This window comes from Neovison vison, chromosome 7, assembly GCF_020171115.1.
Source record: "Neovison vison isolate M4711 chromosome 7, ASM_NN_V1, whole genome shotgun sequence".
In the NCBI taxonomy this organism is placed as follows: Eukaryota; Metazoa; Chordata; class Mammalia; order Carnivora; family Mustelidae; genus Neogale; species Neogale vison.
This window is the reverse complement of record NC_058097.1, coordinates 200,558,842-200,582,874: the sequence shown is the minus strand read 5'-3', so window position 1 is coordinate 200,582,874 and position 24,033 is coordinate 200,558,842. Positions and strand designations below refer to the sequence as shown.

At 61.1% G+C, this 24,033-nt stretch overlaps 2 protein-coding genes across 2 annotated transcripts; one reads left to right on the top strand and one right to left on the bottom strand.

Annotated features, from left to right (window-relative positions):
• Window positions 1–1,954: 1,954 nt before the first annotated feature.
• Window positions 1,955–10,640, top strand: RELA (RELA proto-oncogene, NF-kB subunit). The gene is made up of 11 exons (XM_044259688.1): window positions 1,955–2,058; window positions 2,674–2,700; window positions 2,803–2,954; window positions 3,111–3,259; window positions 3,928–4,019; window positions 4,391–4,522; window positions 5,372–5,476; window positions 5,696–5,908; window positions 8,219–8,299; window positions 8,397–8,471; window positions 9,248–10,640. The coding sequence occupies exons 1-11, from the start codon at window positions 2,052–2,054 to the stop codon at window positions 9,847–9,849; spliced, it is 1,635 nt and encodes a 544-aa protein (XP_044115623.1). The 5' UTR covers window positions 1,955–2,051; the 3' UTR covers window positions 9,850–10,640.
• A 1,708-nt stretch (window positions 10,641–12,348) lies between these two features.
• SIPA1 (signal-induced proliferation-associated 1) lies at window positions 12,349–23,927 on the bottom strand. Its single transcript, XM_044259686.1, has 16 exons — window positions 23,879–23,927; window positions 20,751–21,514; window positions 19,987–20,114; window positions 19,726–19,902; window positions 17,555–17,729; window positions 16,775–16,878; window positions 16,354–16,511; window positions 15,658–16,273; window positions 15,056–15,330; window positions 13,908–14,129; window positions 13,679–13,790; window positions 13,474–13,582; window positions 13,289–13,390; window positions 13,140–13,194; window positions 12,840–12,918; window positions 12,349–12,744 (listed from the first exon to the last, which is right to left on the bottom strand). The coding sequence occupies exons 2-16, from the start codon at window positions 21,424–21,426 to the stop codon at window positions 12,598–12,600; spliced, it is 3,135 nt and encodes a 1,044-aa protein (XP_044115621.1). The 5' UTR covers window positions 21,427–21,514; window positions 23,879–23,927; the 3' UTR covers window positions 12,349–12,597.
• Between the last annotated feature and the right edge of the window lie 106 nt (window positions 23,928–24,033).

Genomic DNA, 24,033 nt, shown 5'->3' with positions numbered 1-24,033 from the left:
TAGGCAGAGAGGGAGACAGAGAGAGAGGAGGAAGCAGGCTCTCTGCTGAGCAGAGAGCCCGATGCGGGACTCGATTCCAGGACCCTGAGATCATGACCTGAGTCGAAGGCAGAGGCTTTAACCCACTGAGCCACCCAGGCGCTCCTTTTATTTATTTATTTATTTTAAAGATTTTATTTATTTATTTGAGAGAGAGAGTGTGAGAGAGAGCATGAGCGAGGAGAAGGTCAGAGAGCGAAGCAGACTCCCCATGGAGCTGGGAGCCCGATGTGGGACTCGATCCCGGGACTCCAGGATCACGCCCTGAGCCGAAGGCAGTCGTCCAACCAACTGCGCCACCCAGGCGTCCCTATTTATTTTTGTTTAAAGATTTTATTTATTTATTTGAGAGAGAGAGAGAAAGCGAGAGAAGGAACACAAGCAGGAGGAGTGGGTGAGGAAGAAGCAGGCTTTCCACGATCAGAGGGTTCCATGCGGGACTCGATGTGAGGACACTGGGATCATGACCCCAGACTAAGGCAGACACTTAACGGCTTAGCCACCCGGTGGCCCCAAATACATGTGAATTTTAAAAAGAGGCTCATACAAGAATCCATAATTGTGTGTCATTAACCAAAGATTGTAATGAATCCATTCTGTCAACCTGAAGTCGGCCTCCTCAAAAAAAACAAAAAAAAAGTGAGTTGACTCTTCAAATCCGGGCCAGCCAAAGGAGAAACCGAAATGAGCGGGAGGGGTGGTTAACTGTTTTCACTTTTCTCTTCCTGTTTTTTCAGAGCCTGGGAAAGCAAGTCAGAATTTCCAATCTTTTCCAATTCCCACATGATTCCCTAATTTAGAACGAATTTGGTCTTTCTCCATTTGGGGAAGAATCTGCTGCCCTGCTGCCCGCCGTGGGGCATCTATCTTCCTTTGGAGATGAGCAAAAAGGCCAGAGTGGGGTTACTCCAGCCTCCTCCCTCACCCCGCATAAGGGCTAGGAGATAGGAGACGATACCCCCGCCGAGAGGTCACTTGATGGGTAATTGCTGGAAATGCTCATCACCGGTTGGAATCCAGCAGTAGGCCCTGGGGAGATGGGCCGGAGAGAGGGGGAAATGACCCCGCTGCTTTAGGCGGCCCCAGGGGTCCGGGACCTTCTAAGACACAGACATCTGGCCGCAGAGAGGCTCTGGAGATTTCCGCGTGCCCACCCACCGCTCCCCAGGACCCGAAGTAGGGATGAACTGTAAACACATTTGCGTTTACAAATCCTAAACCCACGAGCGCCCGGGCCCCCCTAGCTAGCGGGAGCGGACGCGGCCCGGCCTCAGTCGCCCCTGGCGTGCAGCAGGCTCCGCGAAGCCCACGGTCCGAGGACAAGCACTGCCGGTGGAGAGGTCCGGTCGTCCCCTTTGCCCCACTGCTTTAGATTGGGGTGGATGGCTAATTTTAAAAAAATGCTTCTGCCGCGACGACCACAAAGAAGCACCTTCAGCGATTAGGAAACCGTGTGGAGTTCAGCCGCCTGGCCTTTGCGGGCGAAGCAGGCCCGGGCCTTTCCCTGCGCAGGGCAGACGGACGGCCGCAGCCAGCAGCCCTGGCTGGGCTCCAGACCGGGCCTGGGTGACATCACCAAACTCCTCCGATCAGCGGGAGGGGGCCCCGAAATCCCCTAAAAACATTGTGAGTAATCGCCGGGCCCGCCCTCCAGGCGGGGCCCAGACCAAGGGAGGGAGCCCGGCGGCCCCGCCAGCCCCGGGAGCGGCGCCGCGACGAGCAGCTTCTTAGTCCCCGGAGAGGCGAGCGCCTGTTCCCAGCCTCCGGCAGCGGCGGCGCGCGCGGCCTCTAGTCCTCGGCGGGGCGCGCACTTGGCCCCGCGCGGGGGTTGGTGTTGGCGGCGGCGGCGGCGGCGGCGGCGGCGACAGCGCAGCGCGCAGGCGCGGCTGGATTCCCGGCAGTGACGCGGCGGCGGGCGCGCGCGGCGCATTTCCGCCTCTGGCGAATGGCTTCGCTCTAGCGCGCGCTGCGGGCCCAGCTGCGACCCCGGCCCCGCCCCCGGGACCCCGGCCATGGACGGTGAGGGCGCCCTCTGAGCCCGCGGGGTGGCCGCGTCGGGGCCGCGGGGACAGCGACGGGAGCCCCCGCGCCGCCTTCCGCCCCTTCCTGCGCCGATGGGCGCTGCGCAGGGAGCGGCCGGCCGGATGGTGGCGCGGGGCGGGGCGGGCTTTAAAGGGTCTGACTCAGTTTCCCCTTGGGTGGCGGGGTCTTGACTCAGTATCCTCCGGGGGGGGGGCGGTGGCGGTGAGCTTTGACTCAGTTTCACCCCGGGGCCGTGGGGGCTGTTCTGACTTAGTTTCCTTGTTAGGGGAGAATGTATCTGACTCAGTTTCCTCCCAGGATGAGGGGTGGGGAGTGCCCTCCCTTAGTTTTCCTTGTGGAAGTAGAACAGGCCCTGACTCCGTTTCCCTCCATAAGGAGAGGCCACTGTACCCAGTTTTCCCACAGGAAACAGGTGTTTCTGCCTTCTTTGCCCCTTCTTAGTTCCACCGCAGACTCTAGGGAGCAGGCCCTGACTCAGTGCCCTTCGGAGGGAGGGAGCCTGGCTCCACGTCCTCTCCGAGGGGCGGCAGGCCCTGCCTGGTAAGGTTGGGAAGTGGGCTTGCGCTGATCCCTGTCTCCCTCCCCTTTCAGACCTGTTTCCCCTCATCTTCCCGTCTGGTAAGTGGACCATCCTTTCTCAGTGACTGGGGAGGAGGCCCCCAGGGTTTGGGGCAGGGAGGGCAGCGGCCTGAACGGGGCTGGTCCGGGTTTGGCCTGCAGAGCCTGCGCAGGCCTCTGGCCCCTATGTGGAGATCATCGAGCAGCCCAAGCAGCGGGGAATGCGCTTCCGCTACAAGTGCGAGGGCCGCTCGGCGGGCAGTATCCCAGGCGAGAGGAGCACGGATACCACCAAGACCCATCCCACCATCAAGGTCAGCATGGCTGTTCGTGGTGGGCTGGGGGGCCCAGAGTGGGTTTGCAGAACTGTGGAAGGCCAGCGGGCTCGCCTCCGGGCCCGTATGCAGTCAGCGTCTGGGAGCTGGGACTGGAATTCCTGAGTGTCTAGATGTTCTCTGTACTTTGAACAGATCAATGGCTACACTGGGCCGGGGACGGTTCGCATCTCTCTGGTCACCAAAGACCCCCCTCACCGGCCTCACCCCCATGAGCTTGTGGGGAAAGACTGCCGGGATGGCTTCTATGAGGCTGAGCTCTGCCCAGACCGCTGCATCCACAGGTGAGCTCCTGACCAGCAGGGTATGGGGATGAGGTAGGGGGACAAGAGGCCGGGCAGCTCTGCAGCTGTTACAGTGGGACTCCATCCTGATCACAGGGCAGAATTCCTCACTCCTAGTTCTGCAAGCGAACTCTCTTTGCCTTGGATTATCTGTTTGTGCATCTCCACTGTCAAGTAGATATGAGCTCCATGGGATGGGGGTGGATCTCTAATCACCTCTGAACCCCCAGAGCAACTTCACTTAGGAAAATAAAAACAGTTTTAGGTTAGAGGAACAGCCGACTGGTGGAGGGGTGGCCGGGGAGCCTGCAAGTCAGGAAATGCCTTTCAGTTAAGGCTTGAGTAGTGAGAAAGAGCGGAGAAGCATGGAAAAAACAGTCCAAGCAGAGTGAACAAATGCACAGGCCTTGAAGTGAAGGGTGAGTTTAGTGTGTTTGGAGAACAGAAAAAAGCCACTGCGGCTGAGGGTAGGGGACCAGCAGGGGCTGTGGCTAGGGCCAGGACACAGGGCACAAGTGCTTGTCGGCCAAGGTAGGGAGTGGGTCTCTTCGCAGCACAAGAGGAAGCCATCCGAGGGGGTGAAGCGGAGTGGTGATCTGGGGAATGGGTGGAGGAGGGAGGGGCAGGCTGGGCAGAGACAATGGGACTCATTCCTGGGGGGGACTCAGCTTCCAGAACCTGGGGATCCAGTGTGTAAAGAAGCGGGACCTGGAGCAGGCCATCAGTCAACGCATCCAGACCAATAACAATCCCTTCCAAGGTGAGGGAGCAAAGGCGGGGCCTGGTGGAAGCACCCCCACCCTCTGTCCCCCTTCCGAAGTCACCTTCCTTGTGTCTCTCCCTCATTGGCCAAGACTCCTAGTACAGCTGGAATTTTGCTGCCCATTCAATACACAGTCCCATTTTAGTGTTGGGGAAAGTGGGAGCCAGTGAGGGGACATGACATCCAGGGTCACAGATGAGTCACACAGGTCAGTGATGGGTCTAGATCCTTCTCTCTCTCCTCCTTTAGGACTCCCACTGTCTGACACACCCTTGAGCAATCCTCCCAGCCCTGAGCTCCCTGCCCCGCCCCGCCCCCCCATTCCCAGACATGCCTCCCGACCTCCTGACCATGTGTTTTTGTGGCAGTTCCCATAGAAGAACAGCGTGGGGACTATGACCTGAACGCAGTGCGGCTCTGCTTCCAGGTGACAGTGCGGGACCCGGCAGGCAGGCCCCTCCGCTTGTCACCTGTCCTCTCTCATCCCATTTTTGACAACCGTAAGTGGCCCAGGAGCCATGGGAAGGGGAGAGGGACGAGCCTGGAAGGAGGAACAGGGTTGGCTGGGAATGGCCTGCGAGAGGAGCTGTGGCTTCGTTCAAGCATCGGGCGCATTTGTCACCTCTTCGGTGTCCAGCTCTGTGCTGGCTGCGGGGACAAGGTGAAGAAGACCCCGAGCTGCCCTGAGGCGTAGCTTCCAGGCCGGCTGGGAGTCAGAGGGAGGACAGGCCCTTTGAATATGTGATGAGAGGCTGGCGTGGCCAGAACTGTACTAACGACTCCAGGAAATGAACTCCCAGGAAGAAGATGGTGGCGCAGAGTAGTAATTCAGTGATGAAAGCCCACAGGAAGCTCACAGATGGACTGGGCCATTGTCAACCAATTGGAGTCTTTTAATTAAGTAACCGGCCAGGATGAATGAAAATAAAAGGGCCCTGGAGCCCTAAGGATAGGAAACCAGGATGAAGTAGAGGTCAGGAGGGAAGGGTTTGTTGCCAAGCAGACTGGGCCCTGAAGGTTGCTTGGGTGTGGTGGAGAGAGAGAAGGCGCGACCAGACTGGCTCCCCCACACTGTAAGCCCCATGAGGTCAGGGATGTTTGGGTTTTGTGTGTTCTCCGTGCCTGGCATGGCGCCGCGTGCACAGGAGGTGCTCGTGCGTAAACAGTTGCCAGAAAAGTTGGGGGCGAGGAGCCACAGGATCAGTCAACCTTGGCCTCAGAGGTGTGGTCAGCAAGCTGTGAGCAACCTTGACTTTGGGATGGACAGAGATGTTGTATCTCGTGGGGGCCAGCCTTGGAGACCTCTGATGGATGGTTCTGGGCTTCCTCCCTTACCCCCACACCCTCAGGCGCCCCCAACACCGCTGAGCTCAAGATCTGCCGGGTGAACCGGAACTCCGGGAGCTGCCTCGGCGGGGATGAGATCTTCCTGCTGTGTGACAAGGTGCAGAAAGGTACGCACCAGGAAGAGGGCTGGACTCTGGACCAGGAGGTGAGGGGCAAGGCTGAGCAGAGACAGTGAGTGTCGGGAGACTGGCTTGCACCGCCCCCCCAACACCTCGGGGGCAGCAGAGTGATGTATCTCCTGGAACAAATCTCAGCCTCTGGGACGGGGGGCAGGCAGCTGTGTGAGCTGAGCACGGTGACCCACATTGCTGCCCCGTCCCTTGCAGAGGACATTGAAGTGTATTTCACGGGACCAGGCTGGGAGGCCCGAGGCTCCTTTTCACAAGCTGACGTCCACCGACAAGTGGCCATTGTGTTCCGGACACCTCCCTACGCGGACCCCAGCCTGCAGGCCCCCGTGCGTGTCTCCATGCAGCTGCGGCGGCCTTCAGATCGGGAGCTCAGTGAGCCCATGGAGTTCCAGTACTTGCCAGACACAGGTACGCAGCTGGGGAGGGAAGCAGCAGGGCCGTCGGACTCCTGCCAGCAAAAGCGAGGCCAGGGCTAGATGTCTGCTGCTAGGGGCGCGGGCCACACTCTGCGGGCGGGGCAGGGGTTCATGCAATAATCATACTCTCTCGTTTGCCTCGGTTAATAGTAAGGGCCCTGAGTCCTTACTCTGGGCCTGGTCCTATTCCAAGCATATCAGTGAATTAATTACCTGATTTTAGAAGATCGCGTCTAACTTGCCCCAGGTCACATCGATGACCGCAGAGTTAGTATTGAAACCCAGGCTCTCTGGCCCCAGACCCGTGCTGCCACGCTGTGTGTCTCTTGCCACAACCACATCGTCATGATTTTGGTCCAGGCTTTCGGGCACCTGACCACATTAGGAACAGCCAGAATGATTGTCAGTCCAGAGCCCATCATCTAGCCTGAGAGTGTTTGCTGCCCTCGGAGCGGTCTAATAGAGTTTGGAAAGCGACCTCGGAAACGGCCATCGGTTCGTTCTGCAAGTAATTAGCAAGCGCCCGCTCGTGTGCCAGGGCCGTGCTGGGGACTGTGAACACAGAGATGACTAAGATGTGTTCCCTGCGCTCCGGGAGCTCAGGCCCATGAGAAAGACAAACACGCAGAACAGATTTTTGAGTGACAGAGTGACGTGTGAGACGGAGGGAGGTGTGTGCAGAGAGCTGGAGATGGCCGCAAGGGACGGGAGCATTTAAGGTGGAAAAGGACCCAGAAGTGCGTTCTCCAGGCCGGCGGACAGGCACCTGGAGGTGCAGGGGTGCTGGAGGTGCCCACTGCGTTTGGGGACAGCCTCGTGGGAGCTGCCAGTGGGCAGTGCGCCGGGGCTGGCAGGGGGGCCTTGAGTGTTAGGCTCAAGGCATTCATCCAGGATTTCATCCTAAAGGCAGTGGGGAGCCACCAAAGGTTTAAGCAAGGAAGGGACGCCAGTGGATCTGGACGCTCACTCTGGGAGGATCGAGTAGAGGATCAGAGAGGGAGAGCCTCAAGGCAAGGAGGCCTTGGAAGGGCCTCTTGCAAGGAAGATGGCGCGGTGGTCCAGGAGATGTGCTGTGAGCCTTGAGCGAAGGGCCAAAGGCCCCTCCACTGCTGTCCTCCTCGGGACCCGCGCTCCAGCTCCTCCTGCCTCGGCTTGGACCACTTGGCCCCAGGTCTTCATAGGCTGGGCTCACACCAGTGCTTCCCCGGCCACCTCCAGGCTCAACGCTCCAGCCTCACTTCTGGTTCTCTTACATCACGCTGTGTCTCTTCCCCAGAACTCCTGTCCCTTGTATGTAGTTGTGTCCCTGTCCCCCTGTCGCTAGGGTGTCAGCCTTCAGGGCAGCAGGCATCTCGTCTACTTGAGCCACATCCACGGTGGCTAGGATGGAGCGTGCGCGGTGGGTGCTCGGTAGATGTGTGTCAAGTTCGTGGATGGTGGGGAGTGAGAGGAAGGAGGACGTTGAGGACGATTTCAAGGTTTCTAACTTTGGTGACAGGGCACATGGGTGGTGCAGGGACACTGGTGGAGGAGGAAGCGGGTTTTGGAGGTGAGCTGATGAGGCTGGCTGTGGACATGGCGTTGAGTACTCTGGAGTTACCCACTTGCCGCAGTACTTAGAAGCAGTCCTGGAGGTTCCGGACGGAACTAGGCAGCCATCAGGGATAAGAGTATGGGTCTCTGTAGGTCTTCGGCAAGCCTGTCGTGCCTCAGCTGCCCCAGAGCGCAAAGATTGTGGCCAGGCCTGGATCCAGGCTGGGGGGAAGCTAGGACGTAGGCAACGCTGGTGAGAGAACAAGCTGGAGACAGGGTCCCACAAGGGCTTCTGCCCCCGCAGAGCGTGGCCCCTTTACCTAGAGGCATCCGTGTGGCCTTTGGGAGGGGGGTCACAGTCACTAACAGAGGCCTTCTGAGAAAGTTCTGGGCTTCTCAGAGTTGTTGCTTATCATGATATCCTGCGGCTCTTCTCATTGGCAGGGAGGGTTTGGAGAAAGGGTCTTAGGGAAGGGCCATCATCTTCTCCTGAGCGTCCTTTGAAAGCTCTGGGGATCCAGCTGAAAAGAGCAAGGCCGGGGCGCCTGAGTGGCTCAGTGGGTTAAAGCCTCTGCCTTCGGCTCGGGTCATGGTCCCAGAGTCCTGGTATCGAGCCCCGCATCGGCTCTCTGCTCAGCAGGGAGCCTGCTTCCTCCTCTCTCTCTCTGCCTGCCTCTCTGCCTGCTTGTGATCTCTGCCTGTCAAATAAATAAATAAAAGTCTTTTAAAAAAAAAGAGCAAGGCCGACTTCTCCCCGTTACTTTTCTAGATGATCGTCACCGGATTGAGGAGAAACGCAAAAGGACATACGAGACCTTCAAGAGCATCATGAAAAAAAGTCCCTTCAATGGTGAGAGGGCAGTGGAGAGCATGAGAGGGAAGGGGGTGGGGTGGGGGAGTGAGACTAGGAAGGGGCTGGGAACTGACCAGCCTTCCTTGCCCCACAGGACCCACTGACCCCAGGCCTCCACCCCGGCGCATTGCGGTGCCTTCCCGAAGCACAACTTCCGTCCCCAAGCCAGGTACGAATTTCCGGTTGCCCCATCAGAACTATAGGCTCAAGTCCCTTCGCCTGTGGTTTAGATAGCTGGGTTGGGAGGATAAGCAAGCAGTCCGCTTCACCCGCAGTGCCTGAAGCCTGCTCTCTGTTGGGCCCTTGTTTCTTAGGGCTTGAGGCTCTGATGTTACCTACATCAGAGCCATTAGGGGAGTGGCGAAGACGTGCATTCCCGGGCCTTCTTAAAGACCTGCGCCATCCGAGGCTGCGGAAGCGTGGCCCAGGAACCAGCTAATGCACGAATGAGCGCTGCGGTCTGAGAACTGTGAGAGCTGTGTCCGCTCAACCCCGTATTGGATGCCTTGGGAGACAGTTGAAAAATGCAGTCTTTTCCCTCGGCTCTCTGTAGAATTAGGGACTCAAAATCTCCTCTAATGTAGCAGAATGTACGCTCTCATCTGTAGCTCATAAAAGAGTAAGAGGATGCTGCTTCAGGCCACGACCCTGGATGCTCCTCGGGCTCCTGGTGTCTTGGGCCTTAGTTTTTAGCTGTCAAGTGAAGTTTTACCAGCTGATCCGACAGCATCCCTTCCTCTCAGAGGGTGGAAGAGCTCGGGGGGCTGGAAGAGGTGAGGATAGAACCACAAGGTCAGAAGGAGTGAAAGGAGGGAGTGAGGGTGCTGGCTGGGACCTTCTAGGGAGGGGCTGATCCTAAGCCCTACGGAAAGGGGCTGGGACGCAGACAGCGGGGTGGGTCTCTGAAGCTTCTCTGAGCCCGGACTCTCTGTTTCTCTCTCCCAGCTCCCCAGCCCTATCCCTTTACGCCATCCCTCAGCACCATCAACTTCGAGGAGTTCTCCCCCATGGTCTTTCCTTCGGGGCAGATTCCAAACCAGACCCCTGCCTTGGCACCGGCCCCTGCCCCAATCCTGGCCCCGGCCCCGGTCCCAGCCCCGGCTCCAGCCCCGGCCCCAATCTTAGCCCCCCCGGGCCTCGCTCAGCCTGTGGCCCCCCCCGCCCCCAAGACCGCCCAGGCTGGGGAAGGGACGCTGTCGGAGGCCTTGCTACAGCTGCAATTTGACGCTGACGAAGACCTGGGGGCCCTGCTGGGCAGCAGCGCTGACCCTGCCGTGTTCACAGACCTGGCATGCGTCGACAACTCAGAGTTTCAGCAGCTGCTGAACCAAGGTGTATCTGCGGCCCCACACACAGCCGAGCCCATGCTGATGGAGTACCCTGAGGCAATAACTCGCCTGGTGACAGGGTCCCAGAGGCCCCCCGACCCAGCTCCTGCTCCCCTGGGGGCCTCTGGGCTCCCCAACGGCCTCCTCTCAGGGGATGAAGACTTCTCCTCCATCGCAGACATGGACTTCTCAGCCCTCCTGAGTCAGATCAGCTCCTAAGTGGGTGACACTCACCCCGCCTGGAGCACAGGGTTGCAGGAGATGGAAGCCCTCCCAAAGCAAGCACTTATGGATTCTGGGGGGTGTGCTCCAGCTGCCCCCAACTTCTTTGGGTAATGTCTTCCAGGGGTGGGGGGAGCGCATTTTATTCTTTTATTGGCAGTGTCTATCTCTCTCTCTTTTTGGAGGTGCTTAAGCAGAAGCATTAACTTCTCTGGAAAGGGGGGAGCAGGAGGAATCAAACTCTTCCCCAGCCCTGATGTTCAGCTCCCTTCTCCTTATAGGGAATTCTGGGGGTGCCCACCCCAACCCTCCAGCTTCTAATACTCTCCTAGAGAGAGGGACAAGCTGGAGCTATGGCCTTTGAGGCCAAAAAGCCTTATCACCAAGTGTCTTCCTCCAATCATGGATTGATTCCCACCTTGTGCCAAAATAATGCCCCTTACCAGCCCCTCTGTGGTGCTGGCATTGTCCTTGAACTAACACCAGCATTTGAGGGCCTGGCCTTCTGGCCCTGCAGAGGTCTCTGCCAGCTCTTCCCTTGCTCAACTGTGGCTGGAGGGAACTGGTGGGACAACACTGGCCCTTTCCAGGATCCAGGGAGGTTCAGTCTGAGACTTCTCTGTTTCCCCCTTTCTCAAGTGCCTTAATAGTAGGGCTAGTTGTTTGGAGAGTAGGGGTGAGGGCAGACTGGCAGCTCTCCAATCAAGAGGCTCAGTTTTTACTGAAGAATCAAAGCAGTTGGACTCTTGCTCTTTCTACTCTGAACTAATAAATTCATTGCCAAGCTGGCTGGAGATTTCCCTTCTTTCAGCAAACAGCACACCTTGCTGGACATGAGTGATCCAGAACTGGATGAATATTTACAATGCCATCCGGAAGCTGGCAGTCTGAGGATGGCCTCAGGAATGAAATGCCCGGGACATGACAGCAGGCAGCTAATGCGGGTGCTGTCCCAGCCCGGGGAGAGGCGGGCGGGTAGGGCCCACCGGTTGTGGGAATGGAGTAGCTTCAGGAAGGGTCGTGTCACAGAGGCTGTATCAGCTTGAGGTCTTAGATCAACAGAGTAGGGTGTTTACAGAGCATTTACCAGCGTTCGAGACTGAGGAAGGTAAAAGAGACCATGCTGGAAAGATTTGATGGGGTCAGGCTATAAAAGACCAAGGACACTGGACAAAGAGGTTTGAATTTCATCTCTTGGATGGTTAAGGGAAAGTTTGCATCTGCTGGGGAAGAGGAGATTCCGGGTAGAGGCCTTTGACATCCTGTTCTGCGAGGGCCAAAGAAAAAAGTCTGCAGCCCAGGGAGGCCTAAACAAAAGCTAGGCCACAGCGCCAAGAGAGGGAGCTGGACGTACTTCCGGTTTAGCCCGACGCAGGCGCAGTAAAGCAGTGTTCGTGAAAGGCCTTGGCCCGCAAGACCCTGCCTTCTCAAATGCGCAGGCGCACAAAGAGCATTCTGCAAGGGGCGGGGGCGGGCGATGCGCTGCGGGGAAACCCCGGCCCTGAGTCGGCGGCGGCTAAATTCTGGCTTCGGGCTGCTGCGGGAGGCGAAGGCAGACGCCTGTGGGTTATCGGTGAGGCCTGCAGCAAAAGCTAGCGCGTCCCCTGGGAACAACAAGCCCTGGCTGCACACGCCGACGGACTGCGCCTGCGAGGACGACCCCGGCAGTTGCTGCACGTCGGGGAACCAGACAGCATCTGGACAGCCGCGCCTGCGCTCCAGCCTCTGGGCCCGGGGGGCGGAGCCAGGGGTGGGGCCCGAAGCAGGTGGGCCACTCAGGGATCAGGCCAAGTGCAAGGGGCGGCCCCGAGCGCGGGTGCCAGGTCAGGACCCCTGCGAACCCGAAGGGTAGCACCCGGAGAGGCGGGGCTTGATGGAACCCCAGCACCGGGGGCGGGGCTAGGGCGAGCCGCCGGAGGCACCCGGAGGACTGAGAAGGGTACGGAGCAGAGGAAGCGGTTGGCTTAGCAGTGTGCGCAGCCTGAGTACTCTGGGGAAGGAATGAGCCCTAGTCCTCCCAGCCAGGCCACGCCTCTCCCTTGGCTTTCCCAGGGTCATACGATCACCTCTTAGGGTCAGGGGAGCGCCAACCTACCTACAGAAAGGAGGTGCGGCCTGCCTTGGGGGGCAGCACCTTGAAAAGTGAGAGGGCCTTTACATCCGGGCATAGTCAGGCTCCCGTTGATCCCTAAAACTCCATCCCTCCCCCTGCCCTGCAGGTCCACTTCTGTCCCTTCTGTCCCTGATCGCCTGGCTGGGCCGGCTCCCAAGACAAAGCAGAGTAGGGGTGGGGTGTGAACATCTGCTTCCCAACAGACCAAATAAATGTTTGTGAGCAAGAAGCCTAGCTTCAGAGAACGCCTCAGTGAGTGCCAACCTAACCTGGACCAATGGTCCAAAGGCCTGTCCTTCTAAGTGGTCCCGGGAACCTGGCTGGAGCCTCTGGGGGCAAAACCCCTTCCCCTGTCATGTCAGGAACACCCGCACAGACACAAATAGTAGCGGCTTCTTTACTCCCTGAAGTCCCCTTTTCTCCACAGAATATTTACAAACAGGGACAGGGTAAGGGGGACTTCACCACCAAATTCCGGGAGGGGGAGTGGGGCAGTGCTAAGATGCGCCGCTGAGCGCAGGGAGAGTTCCTGAGGAGGGCCCAGGGACCCCGCTGTGCCCCAGGTGCCCTGAAGGGCCTGAGCAGTAGCCAGCAGGTCCCCAGCCAGGCTGAGGCTGGACCAGACAGTTGGCTCAGTCCAGATCGGTGGTGGGTGTGCCCAGCTGCTTGGATGCCAGGAGCAAGCGGGTGGCAGCGCTCTCCGACTCAGCCTGAAGCCTCCGGTTGTTGTGCCGCAGGCTCCGGACCTCCTCCTCCAGGGCTGCCCTGTCGGCCCTCTCCTGGGGTGGGGGGAGGCAGGTGTCACGACGCTGGCTCCTTTCCCAGGGCAGCCCTGTACACTCCCTGCTGACCCCCAGCCCACCCACACTGTCACCTTCTCCAGGTCCTCCTGCAGCTTCCTGAGTGTGGCCTCCAGGTGAGAAACCTTCTCGGACAGGCTCCCGGGTTCTGGCCTGAGGACAGAGGGGTCAGGTCACAGGACCAGGCAGGCAGCAGCACCTCTGCCTGCCCCCCAACCCACTTAAATGGGACAGGCCCAGTTCCTGTGTTCGCAGACTTCTATGTCTGGAAAAGCAGAGCCCTGCCTGGGACAAGGCTTAGTTCTCGTGCATGGGCACCGACGGTGGTCACGCGCGCACCGTGAAGGGACTAGGTCCGACACAGGGAGGCTTACTCAGCATCGGCCTTTGGCATTCCCTTGCCATCTCCATTCTCCGGGATGGGCTGTCCTGTGGGTGGACACAGGGATCACGTGGGCAGGTAGGTAAAAGGAGAAAGCCCCATCCTATCCCGGCTCCAGCCCCAGCGCCCTGGTGGCCTCACCCTCCCGGGACAGTGACTGCAGGATGGTGTTGCAAGTGGAGGCGATCTCTGAGATGGACTGCCACTCGTCTTCCAGGGTCTCACTGCCTGCCTCCGACATGACTGTGGACACAAGGAGGTGGCTCAGCCAGGGAAGCCCAAGCCAGCCGCTCTGAGCCCCCCCCCCCACCTTGCCCTAGACTCACTTTTGCTGATGGAGTTCCGCAGAGACAAGGTTCGTGGCAGGAACGAGGCCCTCAGCTCTGGGGCCGGGTCGTCCTTGTCCTCCCCACCACTGGGGCTGCTAGGCCCATCCTGGGGCGGTAAGAATGGGTATGGATGCACAGACGTCCACCACCACCATCATGCCCAGCCCCGTGCTTCAGGCTCCAGAGCCTTGTTTCTGCTCACCTGGGTGGGGGGTGTCTCTCTGCCAGTACTGGGTGCTGCCGGCTTGGCCGTGGTGGCCAGGAGGAGGTCCGGGGTGGTGTTGGGTAGGACCGGGGCCTCGTCTGACAGGGAACTGGGGAGAGCAGGGACAGCTCAGCAAGGGAAGCTGCACCCCACGGCCCCTGCTTTCAGGACCACACCGGGCCAGCCTCCCTGCGCCTAGAGAGGAGGGAAGGCCGAGAGGGGGCACCTGCGGGGGGACGGTGAGTGCTGGCTGTGCAGGAACTCAGTCCTCTCTTCAGCCAGATCCCCAGGCCCTGTGGGACTGCCACCATCGTGCAGGCACAATTGCAGCAGCTGCTTCGTGGTGGGCAGCAGGGTCACCACCCCTGGGGCCTCCTCCTGCACCGGCTCCGGGGGCCCCCGCCGGCTGGGCTCCTGCAGAGATAGCGTGTACAGCTCCGAAAAGCTCCTGCAGGGAGGAGTGGGCAGTGTCAGGCAGGAACGGCCCGTCCCCAGTGTCCTCCATCTCCAACCCCACTCCCAGCTGTCCCTGAGGCTCACTTCCAGGAGGAGAGCTCTCCAAACTCCCTAACAATGAAAACTGTTTGCCTGACTGCTGGCCATTTTTCCATTTTTCCGGCCCCAGTGCTGCCCCTGCGTATCCCGGGCAACTTGCTCGGAACACCGATTTCTCCATCTGTGAAATGGGGATAACAGTACTGGTCCACAGCTTGCTGTGAGGCTTTAAATACTAACACAAGTAAATCACTTAGCGTGGAGATCTAAAACCTACTGCTCGTGAACCAAATCCAGCCTGTGTGCCTTTTTCTGTTTCAGCAGATGTGACTGTTCTTGTACTCCTGTGTGAGAGTGGGTTTTACATTGTTAAACCATTGAAAGAAATCAAAAGAATATTTCATGGCACGTGAAAATCAAGAAAATTCGAATTTCAGTGCCCACAAAGTTTTAGTGGAATAAAGAAAACTCATGCATTTACCAATCGTCTACGGATGCTTTTGTGCTACAGCAGAGCTGTGTACCTGTAGCAGAGACCAGATGGCCCAGAAAACCTAAATATTTATTATCTGGCCCTTCACAGAAAAAGTTCGCATATCCTGGCTAAGGCAGCAATTAATCAATAGCATGTATGTGTCTTGGATGATCCTTTAAAAAAAAAAAAAAAAAAAGATGGAGCTGATTGTTAGATCCCGAGCAGTGAAAACAGCCTGTTTAATTGGCTTCACACTGCATATGTGACTCCCAGGGATTAAGAGACGAGGAGAGCCTGCCTCAAGGTCGGTACTCTCCGGGAAATGCTAACGGCGACCCGGGAGGCCCGGGCTCCGAGGTGGCCAGTGGCCGGGTCCTCCCGCCTCCCCGCGTCCCGGGCCTGACCTGCGGGGCCGGCCGCTCTCGTCCGGGGGCAGGACGGTGACGCAGACCTTGGGCGCCGAGCGCAGGAGCTGGGCGGCGGCCTCGGAGCCCAGCGTGGGCAGCGTCTGGCCACACACGCGCAGCAGGCGCGCCCCCGGCCGCAGCCCCGCCGTCTCGGCAAATGTGAAGCGCTCCACGTGCGTGATGAAGCCCTCGGCGTCCACCTCGAAGCCCAGGCGGCCTTGGCCGTCGCGGGGCAGCGCCAGCTCGCGGGTCTCGCAGCCGCGGCTCACCAGCTGGGGCGAGGCGGGGCATGAGCGGGGGAGAGAGGGGACCGCTCCGGCGCCACCCCCGCCCCCGCCCCCGGGGCCGCCCGGACCTTCCCGCACCCACCCCGCGGACCCAGGGTCTGGGGCTCAGACAGCGCAAGCCACCCGCCCAAGGACCCCCCCCCCAGTTCCAGCTTTGCCAAGCGCCAGGGCTGGGTCTGACACCCCCCCCCCCGCCCCGGGTTTCCCCTTTCACGGGAGAGGCGGCGGGAGCGAGGGGTTCCACCGCCCGCTCGGCCCTCGGAGGCGCTGGGGGGACCCGGCGGGGAGACCGCCCTGACTCCCGGGCCTCACCTGCAGGCGCGCCACGACCTCGCCTACGGCTTGGCCGGGGGACCCGTCGAACCGCAGCGTGATCGCCTCCCCGCGGCCATAGTACAGGTCGAGCCGCTGCTCCGAGAAGGTCCAGGCCAGCACGTCGCGACAGGCGCAGTTGAAGACCACGCGACCGTCGCGCGGCGCCACGAGTACCAGCGCCTCGGCCGAGATGCCCAGCAGGCAGGGCACCTCGGCGTCGTCGGGACCTCCGGCCTCGACCCCGGCCCCAGCCGCGCCCCGCGCTCCGGGCGCCGCGCGCACGCCCCACACCAGCGCCCCCGCCGCCTGCAGCTCGGCGCCCGGGCCCCGAGGGGGCGCCCGCCGCCTCCCGCCCAGGGAGGGCAGGCCGAAGCGCGAAGCCGAGTCCAGCGACGTGGTGGTCACCTCGTTGGTGGCCAGGTCCTGCAGGTACTGCTGACGCGTGCGCGTGGCCATGGCGTGGAACTGGCGTGCGTGGCCCGCTGCCTGCTCGCCGTTGAGCGCCTTGGCCAGCAGGAAGGCGCGGAAGTCGGAGTTGGCCGCGAAGGGGCCTCCGCCCTGGGGCAGAGCTGGTCCAAAGGCCGGGGTGTCCTGGGTGCGGCTCACGGCCACCCTGAGGGGAGGGAGGCGGGAGTCAGGGGCAACCGGGAGGCCCCCTGACATCGGCAGAACTGAGACCCTCCGGGCACCCACCTGTACGAGGTGTGCGGAGTACAGGGCGCGTCAGCCCGCACCACCAGGAATACGTGCTGGAAGTGTGAGCGGATGGTGGTCGGGGAGAAGGGCTTGCTGCCGGGCTCCTGGAACACGATGGTCACGATGTCGTTGCCGATGTGGCGTTTCCGCAGGAGCTGGGAGTTAGACGGTGGGGGGTGTAAGCGGGGCCTGTCTGTCCTCCAAGCTCCTCCACATGCAGTCAGGCCAGAGCCCGGGCGTCAGCCCCCCCCCCACCACACATCTGCCCCTGGTCAAGGTCTGGGTGTTTGCCTCTGGGAAAGATTGTTAAGGCTCAAGAGAAGCCAGGCCAAGGCTCAAATGCCTCCTCCCACACAACACCGCTGCAGGGGTCCCCAGAGGCTCTTGGCTACCCCCCCCCAAGCTAGCCCCCTCACACCTGCTGCTGGTTATTGGGGGTGTAAGGCAGCATCGTGGACACGTGGAACATGATCTCGTGGTCCTGGTAGGTGGTGTAGAGGGAGTGCGTGCCCGTGGAATCCGCTGCGGCCAGGGAATTGGGGACACAGAGGGAGAGGAAAGGGAATCTTCTTGAATTTGCCATCCCTGCCTGCGGTCTGGAGCTCCTGTGTCCCCAACCAGCAGGTGGACAACCCCTTCCTGCCACGGGCCATGAGCTCTAGGGGCCTCAGCTGTGGCTGCTCCCTTCCCCTTCCCCCACAGGCTCCAGGCTCCAGGCAGGCGTGCCGAGACAGAATGAAGACCGAAAGGAGGAATGGGCCGCTATGAGGGAGGCGGGGGTGGATGTCCCGGGAGAGGACAGATGTCGGCCCAGGCACCAGCATGTGGGGAGCAGCTGAGAGAGGCAAGACTGGTGCTCCATGAGGGGCCCTGGGACACTTCCAACCAGAGAAGCAGGCATGCTCCCCAGGAAGCTGGGCTGGGGACTATGTGTGTGGTGGGGGGCGTGGTGCCCGCACACCCCCTTGGCCCCAGCTCAGATGGTAGGACGTCAGGGCCTCGGGGGACGATCCTAGTCCCTCCTTCCAGCCTATGGCTCGCTTGGCCCCCACAGCCCCTGACCCGTATCCTCAGCCTACCCAAAGAACTCTGCAACCCCGAGCCTGGGCCCAGGCCAGCATGGGGTAGAGAAGTGACAAGGCAGCTGGTTCCCGCCAAGGCCATCCGCCCCCCACTCCCCAGTCCCCCAGGACCTCACTTTTGGTGTCCAGTTGGGCCCTGTAGCTCTCAAAGCCTTTGAGCCGCACCACGTCGCCCAGCAGGGTAAGGAACTGCATGAAGGCGGGTCCTGCCTCGCGGTTGTTGTACATGTCCTCCTCCGAGGCCTGGCCCGCGCGGCAGTACAGGACGCCCACCTTGCGCTGGAAGCTCAGCTGCCGGGAAGGGGGGGGCGGGGAACAGATGGAAGGCCCAGGTCTCAGTCTCTGGGGTCCCCCCAGGTCTTGGGGAATGATCCGGGGGCCGGGCTGTCTCTACATGTGGCCCTGAGCACCACTCTCCCTAAGCCTCCTCTGGGTCTTCTAAGAGGGTTCGGTAGGTCCTGCTGACAGTGGTCGGGAGAAGTCACAGGTGGGAAGGGACCAGGAGGGGTGTTGGTTCTCAAGTGACCCCTTGAGAGAAAGGAGGTGATTCGTGGAGAAGACCCAGGCAGAGTGTGCTTCATCCCAGTAAATGTTCCCATTGTTCTCCTCCTTATCTCAAGGTTAGCCTGTCCTCCCCTCCCTCAAATCCCAGGCACCCCCAGCCCAGCCTCTAGAGGCCTTGAGTCCTGCACCACCTTCGCTTGCCCTGCCCCTGGCTCCTTTGGCTTCCTCCCATCGGGCGTTAATCGTGCCAAGGTCAAGGTTCTCGGGCCCCTCCAGCTCAGGCCTCCTTTCTTCGTATGAAACTTGTCTATACCCACAGGCCCCACTTTGAGTGGGTCCCTCGGAACCCCTGCAGCCCCGCTTCCACCCCAGCTTCCCCTGACAGCCCACAGGCATGGCTTCGTCCTAGCACAGTCATACCACAGCAGGCACTTGGAACAACTAAACTTCGTGTTGCCCAAGACCCTAGCGACCCCACCTGCCCTGGTCTGGGCCTCTTCTCCACCCACGGTCTTCGCCCTCAGTGACTGCAACAGCTGTCTCCATGGGAACACACTCCAGTCTCTGCCTCCAGCCCCAACCTCATACTTCTCCAGCTGCCCAGACATCCTTCCCTCACCTGGACACCTCATCTCCTCTTGGATGCTCCCATCCCATCCATCTACCCCTGGACTGTCCTCTCCCCTTCCCATCTGCATCATCCCCGCCGGGTGTGGCCTGGATGACTGCAACAGCCTTTGGCCTGGCCTCCCTGACCCTCCAGTCTGGCCCCAATACTCCAGCCAGAGGCTCTACCTCTCTTATCTTCCATGGCTCCCCAGTGCCCCCACCACAAAATGCAAGCCTTCCCCCCCACTCCTTCCCCCCAAGCACGACTCCAGCCACACAGAACTCCCTACAGGACCCCAGTGTGACCTGCCCTCAGTCTCTAAGCTTTCACACAAGTTGTTCCTTCTGCTCAGAAAAATGCCTGATTTTCCTGACTTAAACGCTTACATTTCTACCATGACCCTAAACCCCCGGCCAAGGCAGGGCTGTCAAAACAAACTTCGTGCCCCATGGAGCCTTCAACATTCCCCTTTCACTGCTCCACAATCCTTCACGATTCCCTGCGGGTCAGTCTCTCTCTCTTTCCCCCCGCTGGCTGTGAGCTACCAAGAGACAGCACCTGGTCTGGACATGTCTCCAGCGTCCACTCTGGGGCCTGGCACCAAGGTTGAGGAAATGTTTGTTGAGTGGCTGACAGATTGAATGACACAGAGGAGGAGAATCAGAGCCAGCGGGCAGCTTTCAGCACAGGCTAGGGAGGGACTTCCACTGCCCCATAGTGGGATAGGCAGCCCCAAGGCGTAAGCACCCCGCACTGAGAGGACACTAGGCAGCGCCTTGCTGGCCAAATGCACAGAGAGTGTGTGCAGGAAGGGGAGGGGATGGTCAGACCAGTGCTTCTCAGCTGAAATGTACATAGGAATTAACTCCGGACCTTCTTAAAGTACAGCCTCTGATTCAGCAGACCAGAGGCGGAGTATAGGGCCCCCAAATCTGCATTTCTAACTAGCTCCTAGATAATGTGGATGTTGCTGCTGGTCTACAAACTTTACTTTGAGAGGCAAGGTTCTGGATGAACTCTGCTGCCCTCTCTGAAAGGCCAGCTCTCCTGGGTCACTGTCTGGCCCAGGATCAGGGACAAGGCTGGGTCGCTGGGAGCTGGACAGGCTGGGTTCTGACCAGGTGTATGTAGCTGTTGGGTTGGGGTCCGAGTGGGGGCCCGCCGGCCACTCACCACTTGCTCATCCAGCGTGAGCAGCGTGCGTGGCACCTTTGGTGAAGCTGAGCCCAGGCGCAGGCAGGTGGGGCTCAGCCGCGGAGCCACGTGTTCCAGAAGCTTCCTAGGGGACAGGCCCCGTGGGGGCCCCGGCGGCAGCGCATCTTCCGAGATGGTGCCTCGGAGGGTCCGGAGCTGAGGAGGGGATGTACGGACCTCAGAATCCATACAGGTTTTCAAGGAGGCAATGCGCGATCGGATCCCAGGACCCCCGCCCACCTGTGTGGTCCGCACGATGATGCGGTAGCTGTGCAGAGTGCCCCCTCCGCTGCTTTCCTTCTCTTCCCTCCGCAGGCTCACTGCCACCGGGCCCAGCACCTCGTCCAGTCCGAAGAAGTTCTGATGTTCTGGTGGGGATGGGGGCCCGGGCCGTGGATGACCGGTCCCGCCCCCGCCCATCTCGAAGCCCCGCCCACGCCCCATCGCATCTAGTAGCGCGGACCCTAGACTAAGGCCCCCTCCCTCCGCTGCCCCGCCTACATCCTACAAGGCCAAATCCCTATTCGTGCGGCCTCCCTGATGCTCGGCCCTCTGCCCCGCCCCCTCGGAGGCTCCGCCCACAGCACGCCTGGCCCCCGACGCAGAGGGCCAATGCCTGCCCGCTTCCAGGTCTACGTCCTGCAAGGCCCCGCGCGCCACGCCCATGTTCCGCGACAGGATGTAAGCGGCCCTCCCTTCTGGCCGCTGATGTGAAGGAACAAGTTTCCCACAAGGGTACAGAGGTTCTCAGACCTGTTTCCACCTCACAGAAATGTTGATGGGAAATCTCCCCCAAGCCCGGAGGGGTAGGAGGAAGAATCAGATGGCGGCCAAAGGCCTTAGGAACGGTTAAACTCGGCTCCGCAGGGCGGTTTTGGCCCCAGAGGCAGAGCACGATTCTTCATATGGCCAGGAACTTAACAGGGAAGGGACAACTCGTGAGCCCTACTGTGTGCTCCCCAGGTGACAGGGACTGCCGCCCAGCCAGGCAGCCCTCCCCCTACCTTTGCCATAGAAGTACTTGCGGTAGTAGCCGGCGCCCAGGTCTGCGTGCTCCAGGCTGTAGGCTGAAGTTCGGTTCTGTGGCTCCTCCAGGACGGACACGGCGGCGTTGGGCAGTGCAGGGGGCACGGGTGGGGGCACGGGTCCACCCAGGCCCAGCTCGCCCTCACCCCCAAGCTCACTCACAAAGCCAGGCGCTTCAAGCAGCAGGTCCGAGCCCGCAGAGCGGTCCTCAGCAGAGGCCGGAGTCCCAGAGGCGGCCTCCGCGTGGCCCCCCGTCCCCCGCGGCTTTGGAGCCCAGTCAAAGAGGAGGCTCTGCACGTCATAGTGGGCAAACCAGTGGGGCTCAGGCACTGGCGGAAAGGCGGGCTCCGGCTCCTCGGCCGGCAGCCCCAGCAGGGCCAGCGGGTCAGTGAAGAGCCGGGTGGGGCCCGCGGCAGGGCGGCTGGCCTCCTCGTGGCTGTGGGCACGGGCACGCGGGCTGGCTGGTGTGGGGGGCCGGGCCTCGCCCGCATCGCTGCCGCTGCGCAGGAGCGGGCCGCGGGCTGGCCTTGGCTCGAAGGTGTGCGGTGTCAGCGGGGGCCGTGCGGGCTGGCGCAGCTTGCGCGCAAAGAGGTCATCCGTGGGTGCAGGGGCCGCGCCCCGCCGAGGGCTCCCCACGCCGCCGCCGGCCCACATGGGCGTGCTGTGGGCCTGGCTCTCCGGGGAACGGGTCGCATTGGCGGGCACTGGGGGTTGGTGCCCGGGCAGCAGGCCAGTTCCTGCCCTGAGGGAGGAGGGGGCTGCTCAGAGGGGCCTGGGGAGAAAACAGGAACCCAGGCCCCCAGCCTGGTCCTCCACCACGCGGGTTGGCTTCCGGCCCCCTCCGCGACCATCAAAGCCGCTTCCGCTTTCCTGGCCACTTCCTTGTCTGCCTTAGGCTGAGGTTTCCAGCCCCCTCCTGAAGCTAAGCACTGGTCAGGGCCAGGGGCTGGGCTGTCCCAGTCTTGGCCCTGGGGGCTTGGAACCCGGGCAGCACGGAGGCTGCCAGGGTCCCTCAGTTCCTACTCACACACCTTGGCTTTGGCCTGGGCCCAGAATGAGGGTCCCTACCAAGTCCTGGCCCAGTTGGACAGATGGGTTTGTCCCGCCTGGGACGGGAAACCCATGGGGCCACTGGTGTCTGAGTCCAGCCCACTTGACAAAGGGAGGACGTCCTGTCCCCAGAGACCTTCCTCCCTGCCCCTCCCACTTCCTCCAGGGTCCCTGAGGAGCTGAGCACCCAGAAGCTGGGTCTCAATGTCCTGGCTCTCATGGCCTCAACACCTCAAGGACACAGGGGTTCCCGGGGGCACTGGCAGGGCAACAGAAACGGCAGGAGCACTCCCTTCAGTACAGGAAGTGGCCCCAACTCTGAGCCCAGCCCCCTGCCCAGCCCCATATCCTGAGGAAGGTGCTGGGGTCACACCATCCCAGTTATGGGACCCATCACTCCGGCCTGAAGGACAGGCCCAACCAGGCTCACTCTCTGCGGGAGACTGTGGCCATGCCTGGGGGAGAGGGGAAGGAGTCACACAGATGGAGCCCCTTTGCAGGAACTGGGACCATGGGACCTTTGCCTACCTGATGCTGACAGGGGAGTCTGAGCCCCATGTGACAAATGCTCAAACTGAGGTCCAGATAAAGGGAGGCTCTTTGCCTGACATAACCCCACATTACAGCTAGGATTTGAAGCCGGGTCTGCCAATCTCCCAGGCCTAAACAGTGCGGTACCTGCCCACAACTGTCCCTGTATGTGTAGGTGTGAGGTGAATGGGGGTTGGGCTGAGGCTCAAAGTCTCACAGGATGTAAGACTGAGACACCCAAGGCACCAGGGACCTGCTAAATGCGGAAATGTGTGGAGACCCAAGGGCAGGTGCAAAGGGTGGTGTGAGAAAGTTGGGGGGGGCGCCCCAAGTGGACCAGGTTGGTGTGGGCAGGCAGGGCAGGGATATGGGACCCTCCACTGGCAACACAGACAACTGCTGGCAGGTCTTGGTCCCTCCTCCAGTGAGGCTGTGTGTGGCTGGGCCGGGACAGGGCAGGGGCAGGGGTTCAGTGCAGCCCTCATCCACAGCTCCAGGACCCTGCAAGGGTAGGCCTCCAAGCTCGGGGTGCCTCCTCCCATAGTTCCTCCTAGGACAATGTCTGACACCGAGGCTGAGCCTCTGTCCTCTCATCTCTAAAATGAGGTTACCCCTTCTGCCCTTTCCCAACACCACTGGGAGACTGAAAGGAGGTTCGAGAGTGTGAAGCCGGCCATGTGCTAAGTATGTGGTGGTGAGGCAGGCCCTTGGTCCATGTGCCAAGCTCTCGGGCCTGGGCTGTGATGTGTGTGTTGGGGTGGGAGGGGACAGGAGGGGACATGAGAGGGGAGCTGTGTATGCCCCTGTTGCGTGTGGGCTGAGCTCTGTGTATGTGTGTGTGCACAGCCCATGGGCTGCCTCTTGTTCTGGCCCAAGGCTGGGCTCTGGCTCTGCCTTCGGGGGTGTTCTTGGGCTCTGCCCCCCACCCGGCAGCTTCACACAGGGTCCATTGAGGCCAGGACATTCCTTGCAGCCTGTGTCACTGGGGGGAGAGGGCCGGCCCCGCCCCCACAGATCCGGAAGGCCTGGCTGCCCCAGGAGGAGGCGCTGGACGCTTCCCAGCACATCTGGAGGTCATGACCCCATTTCTGCTGCCAGGGGGCGCGACAGATGTTTCCTCCCAGGCCAGACCTCAGACTGGGGGGCGGTGTGCAAAGGCTGGGGAGGAGGCCGTCCCAATATCAGGGGAGCCCCAGGACAGGGGGAGCCCCGCACACGGCCGGCAGCAAGGGCAGTCGCCAGCGCCGCCCAGAGGAGTCGGGGGCCGCCGCATCCAGTCGCCCTCACACTGGCCGGGCGGGCCGGCCCGTCACGCAGAGGACAGTGGGGGCCGCCAGCCGGCCGGACACAGGGGACTGGACGTGCTGACTCGGGACCGGAGCCCGGACGGAGGTTAGGAGGGTGCAGGCAGCGAACGCGGCAAGGATCCCCCTTCCACATACACACCACCCGGGCCCACGCCAAGCCACCTTTCCCCCTGTCCGGCCCGACCGCGGTGCTTCCGCTCCCCCGCTCCCGCCGGTACCTCTGGGGCTCCCGCCTGGTGGCCGCCTCCCGCGCTGGGGTCCCGTTGCCTCTCCTGCTACTGCTCCGGCGCTGGCTCCGCCTGGGGGCGGGGCCATGTGGGGGGGCGGGACCGCCGCGGAGGGGGTGGGCCCAGCCTGGGAGCAGTCTGCGGCG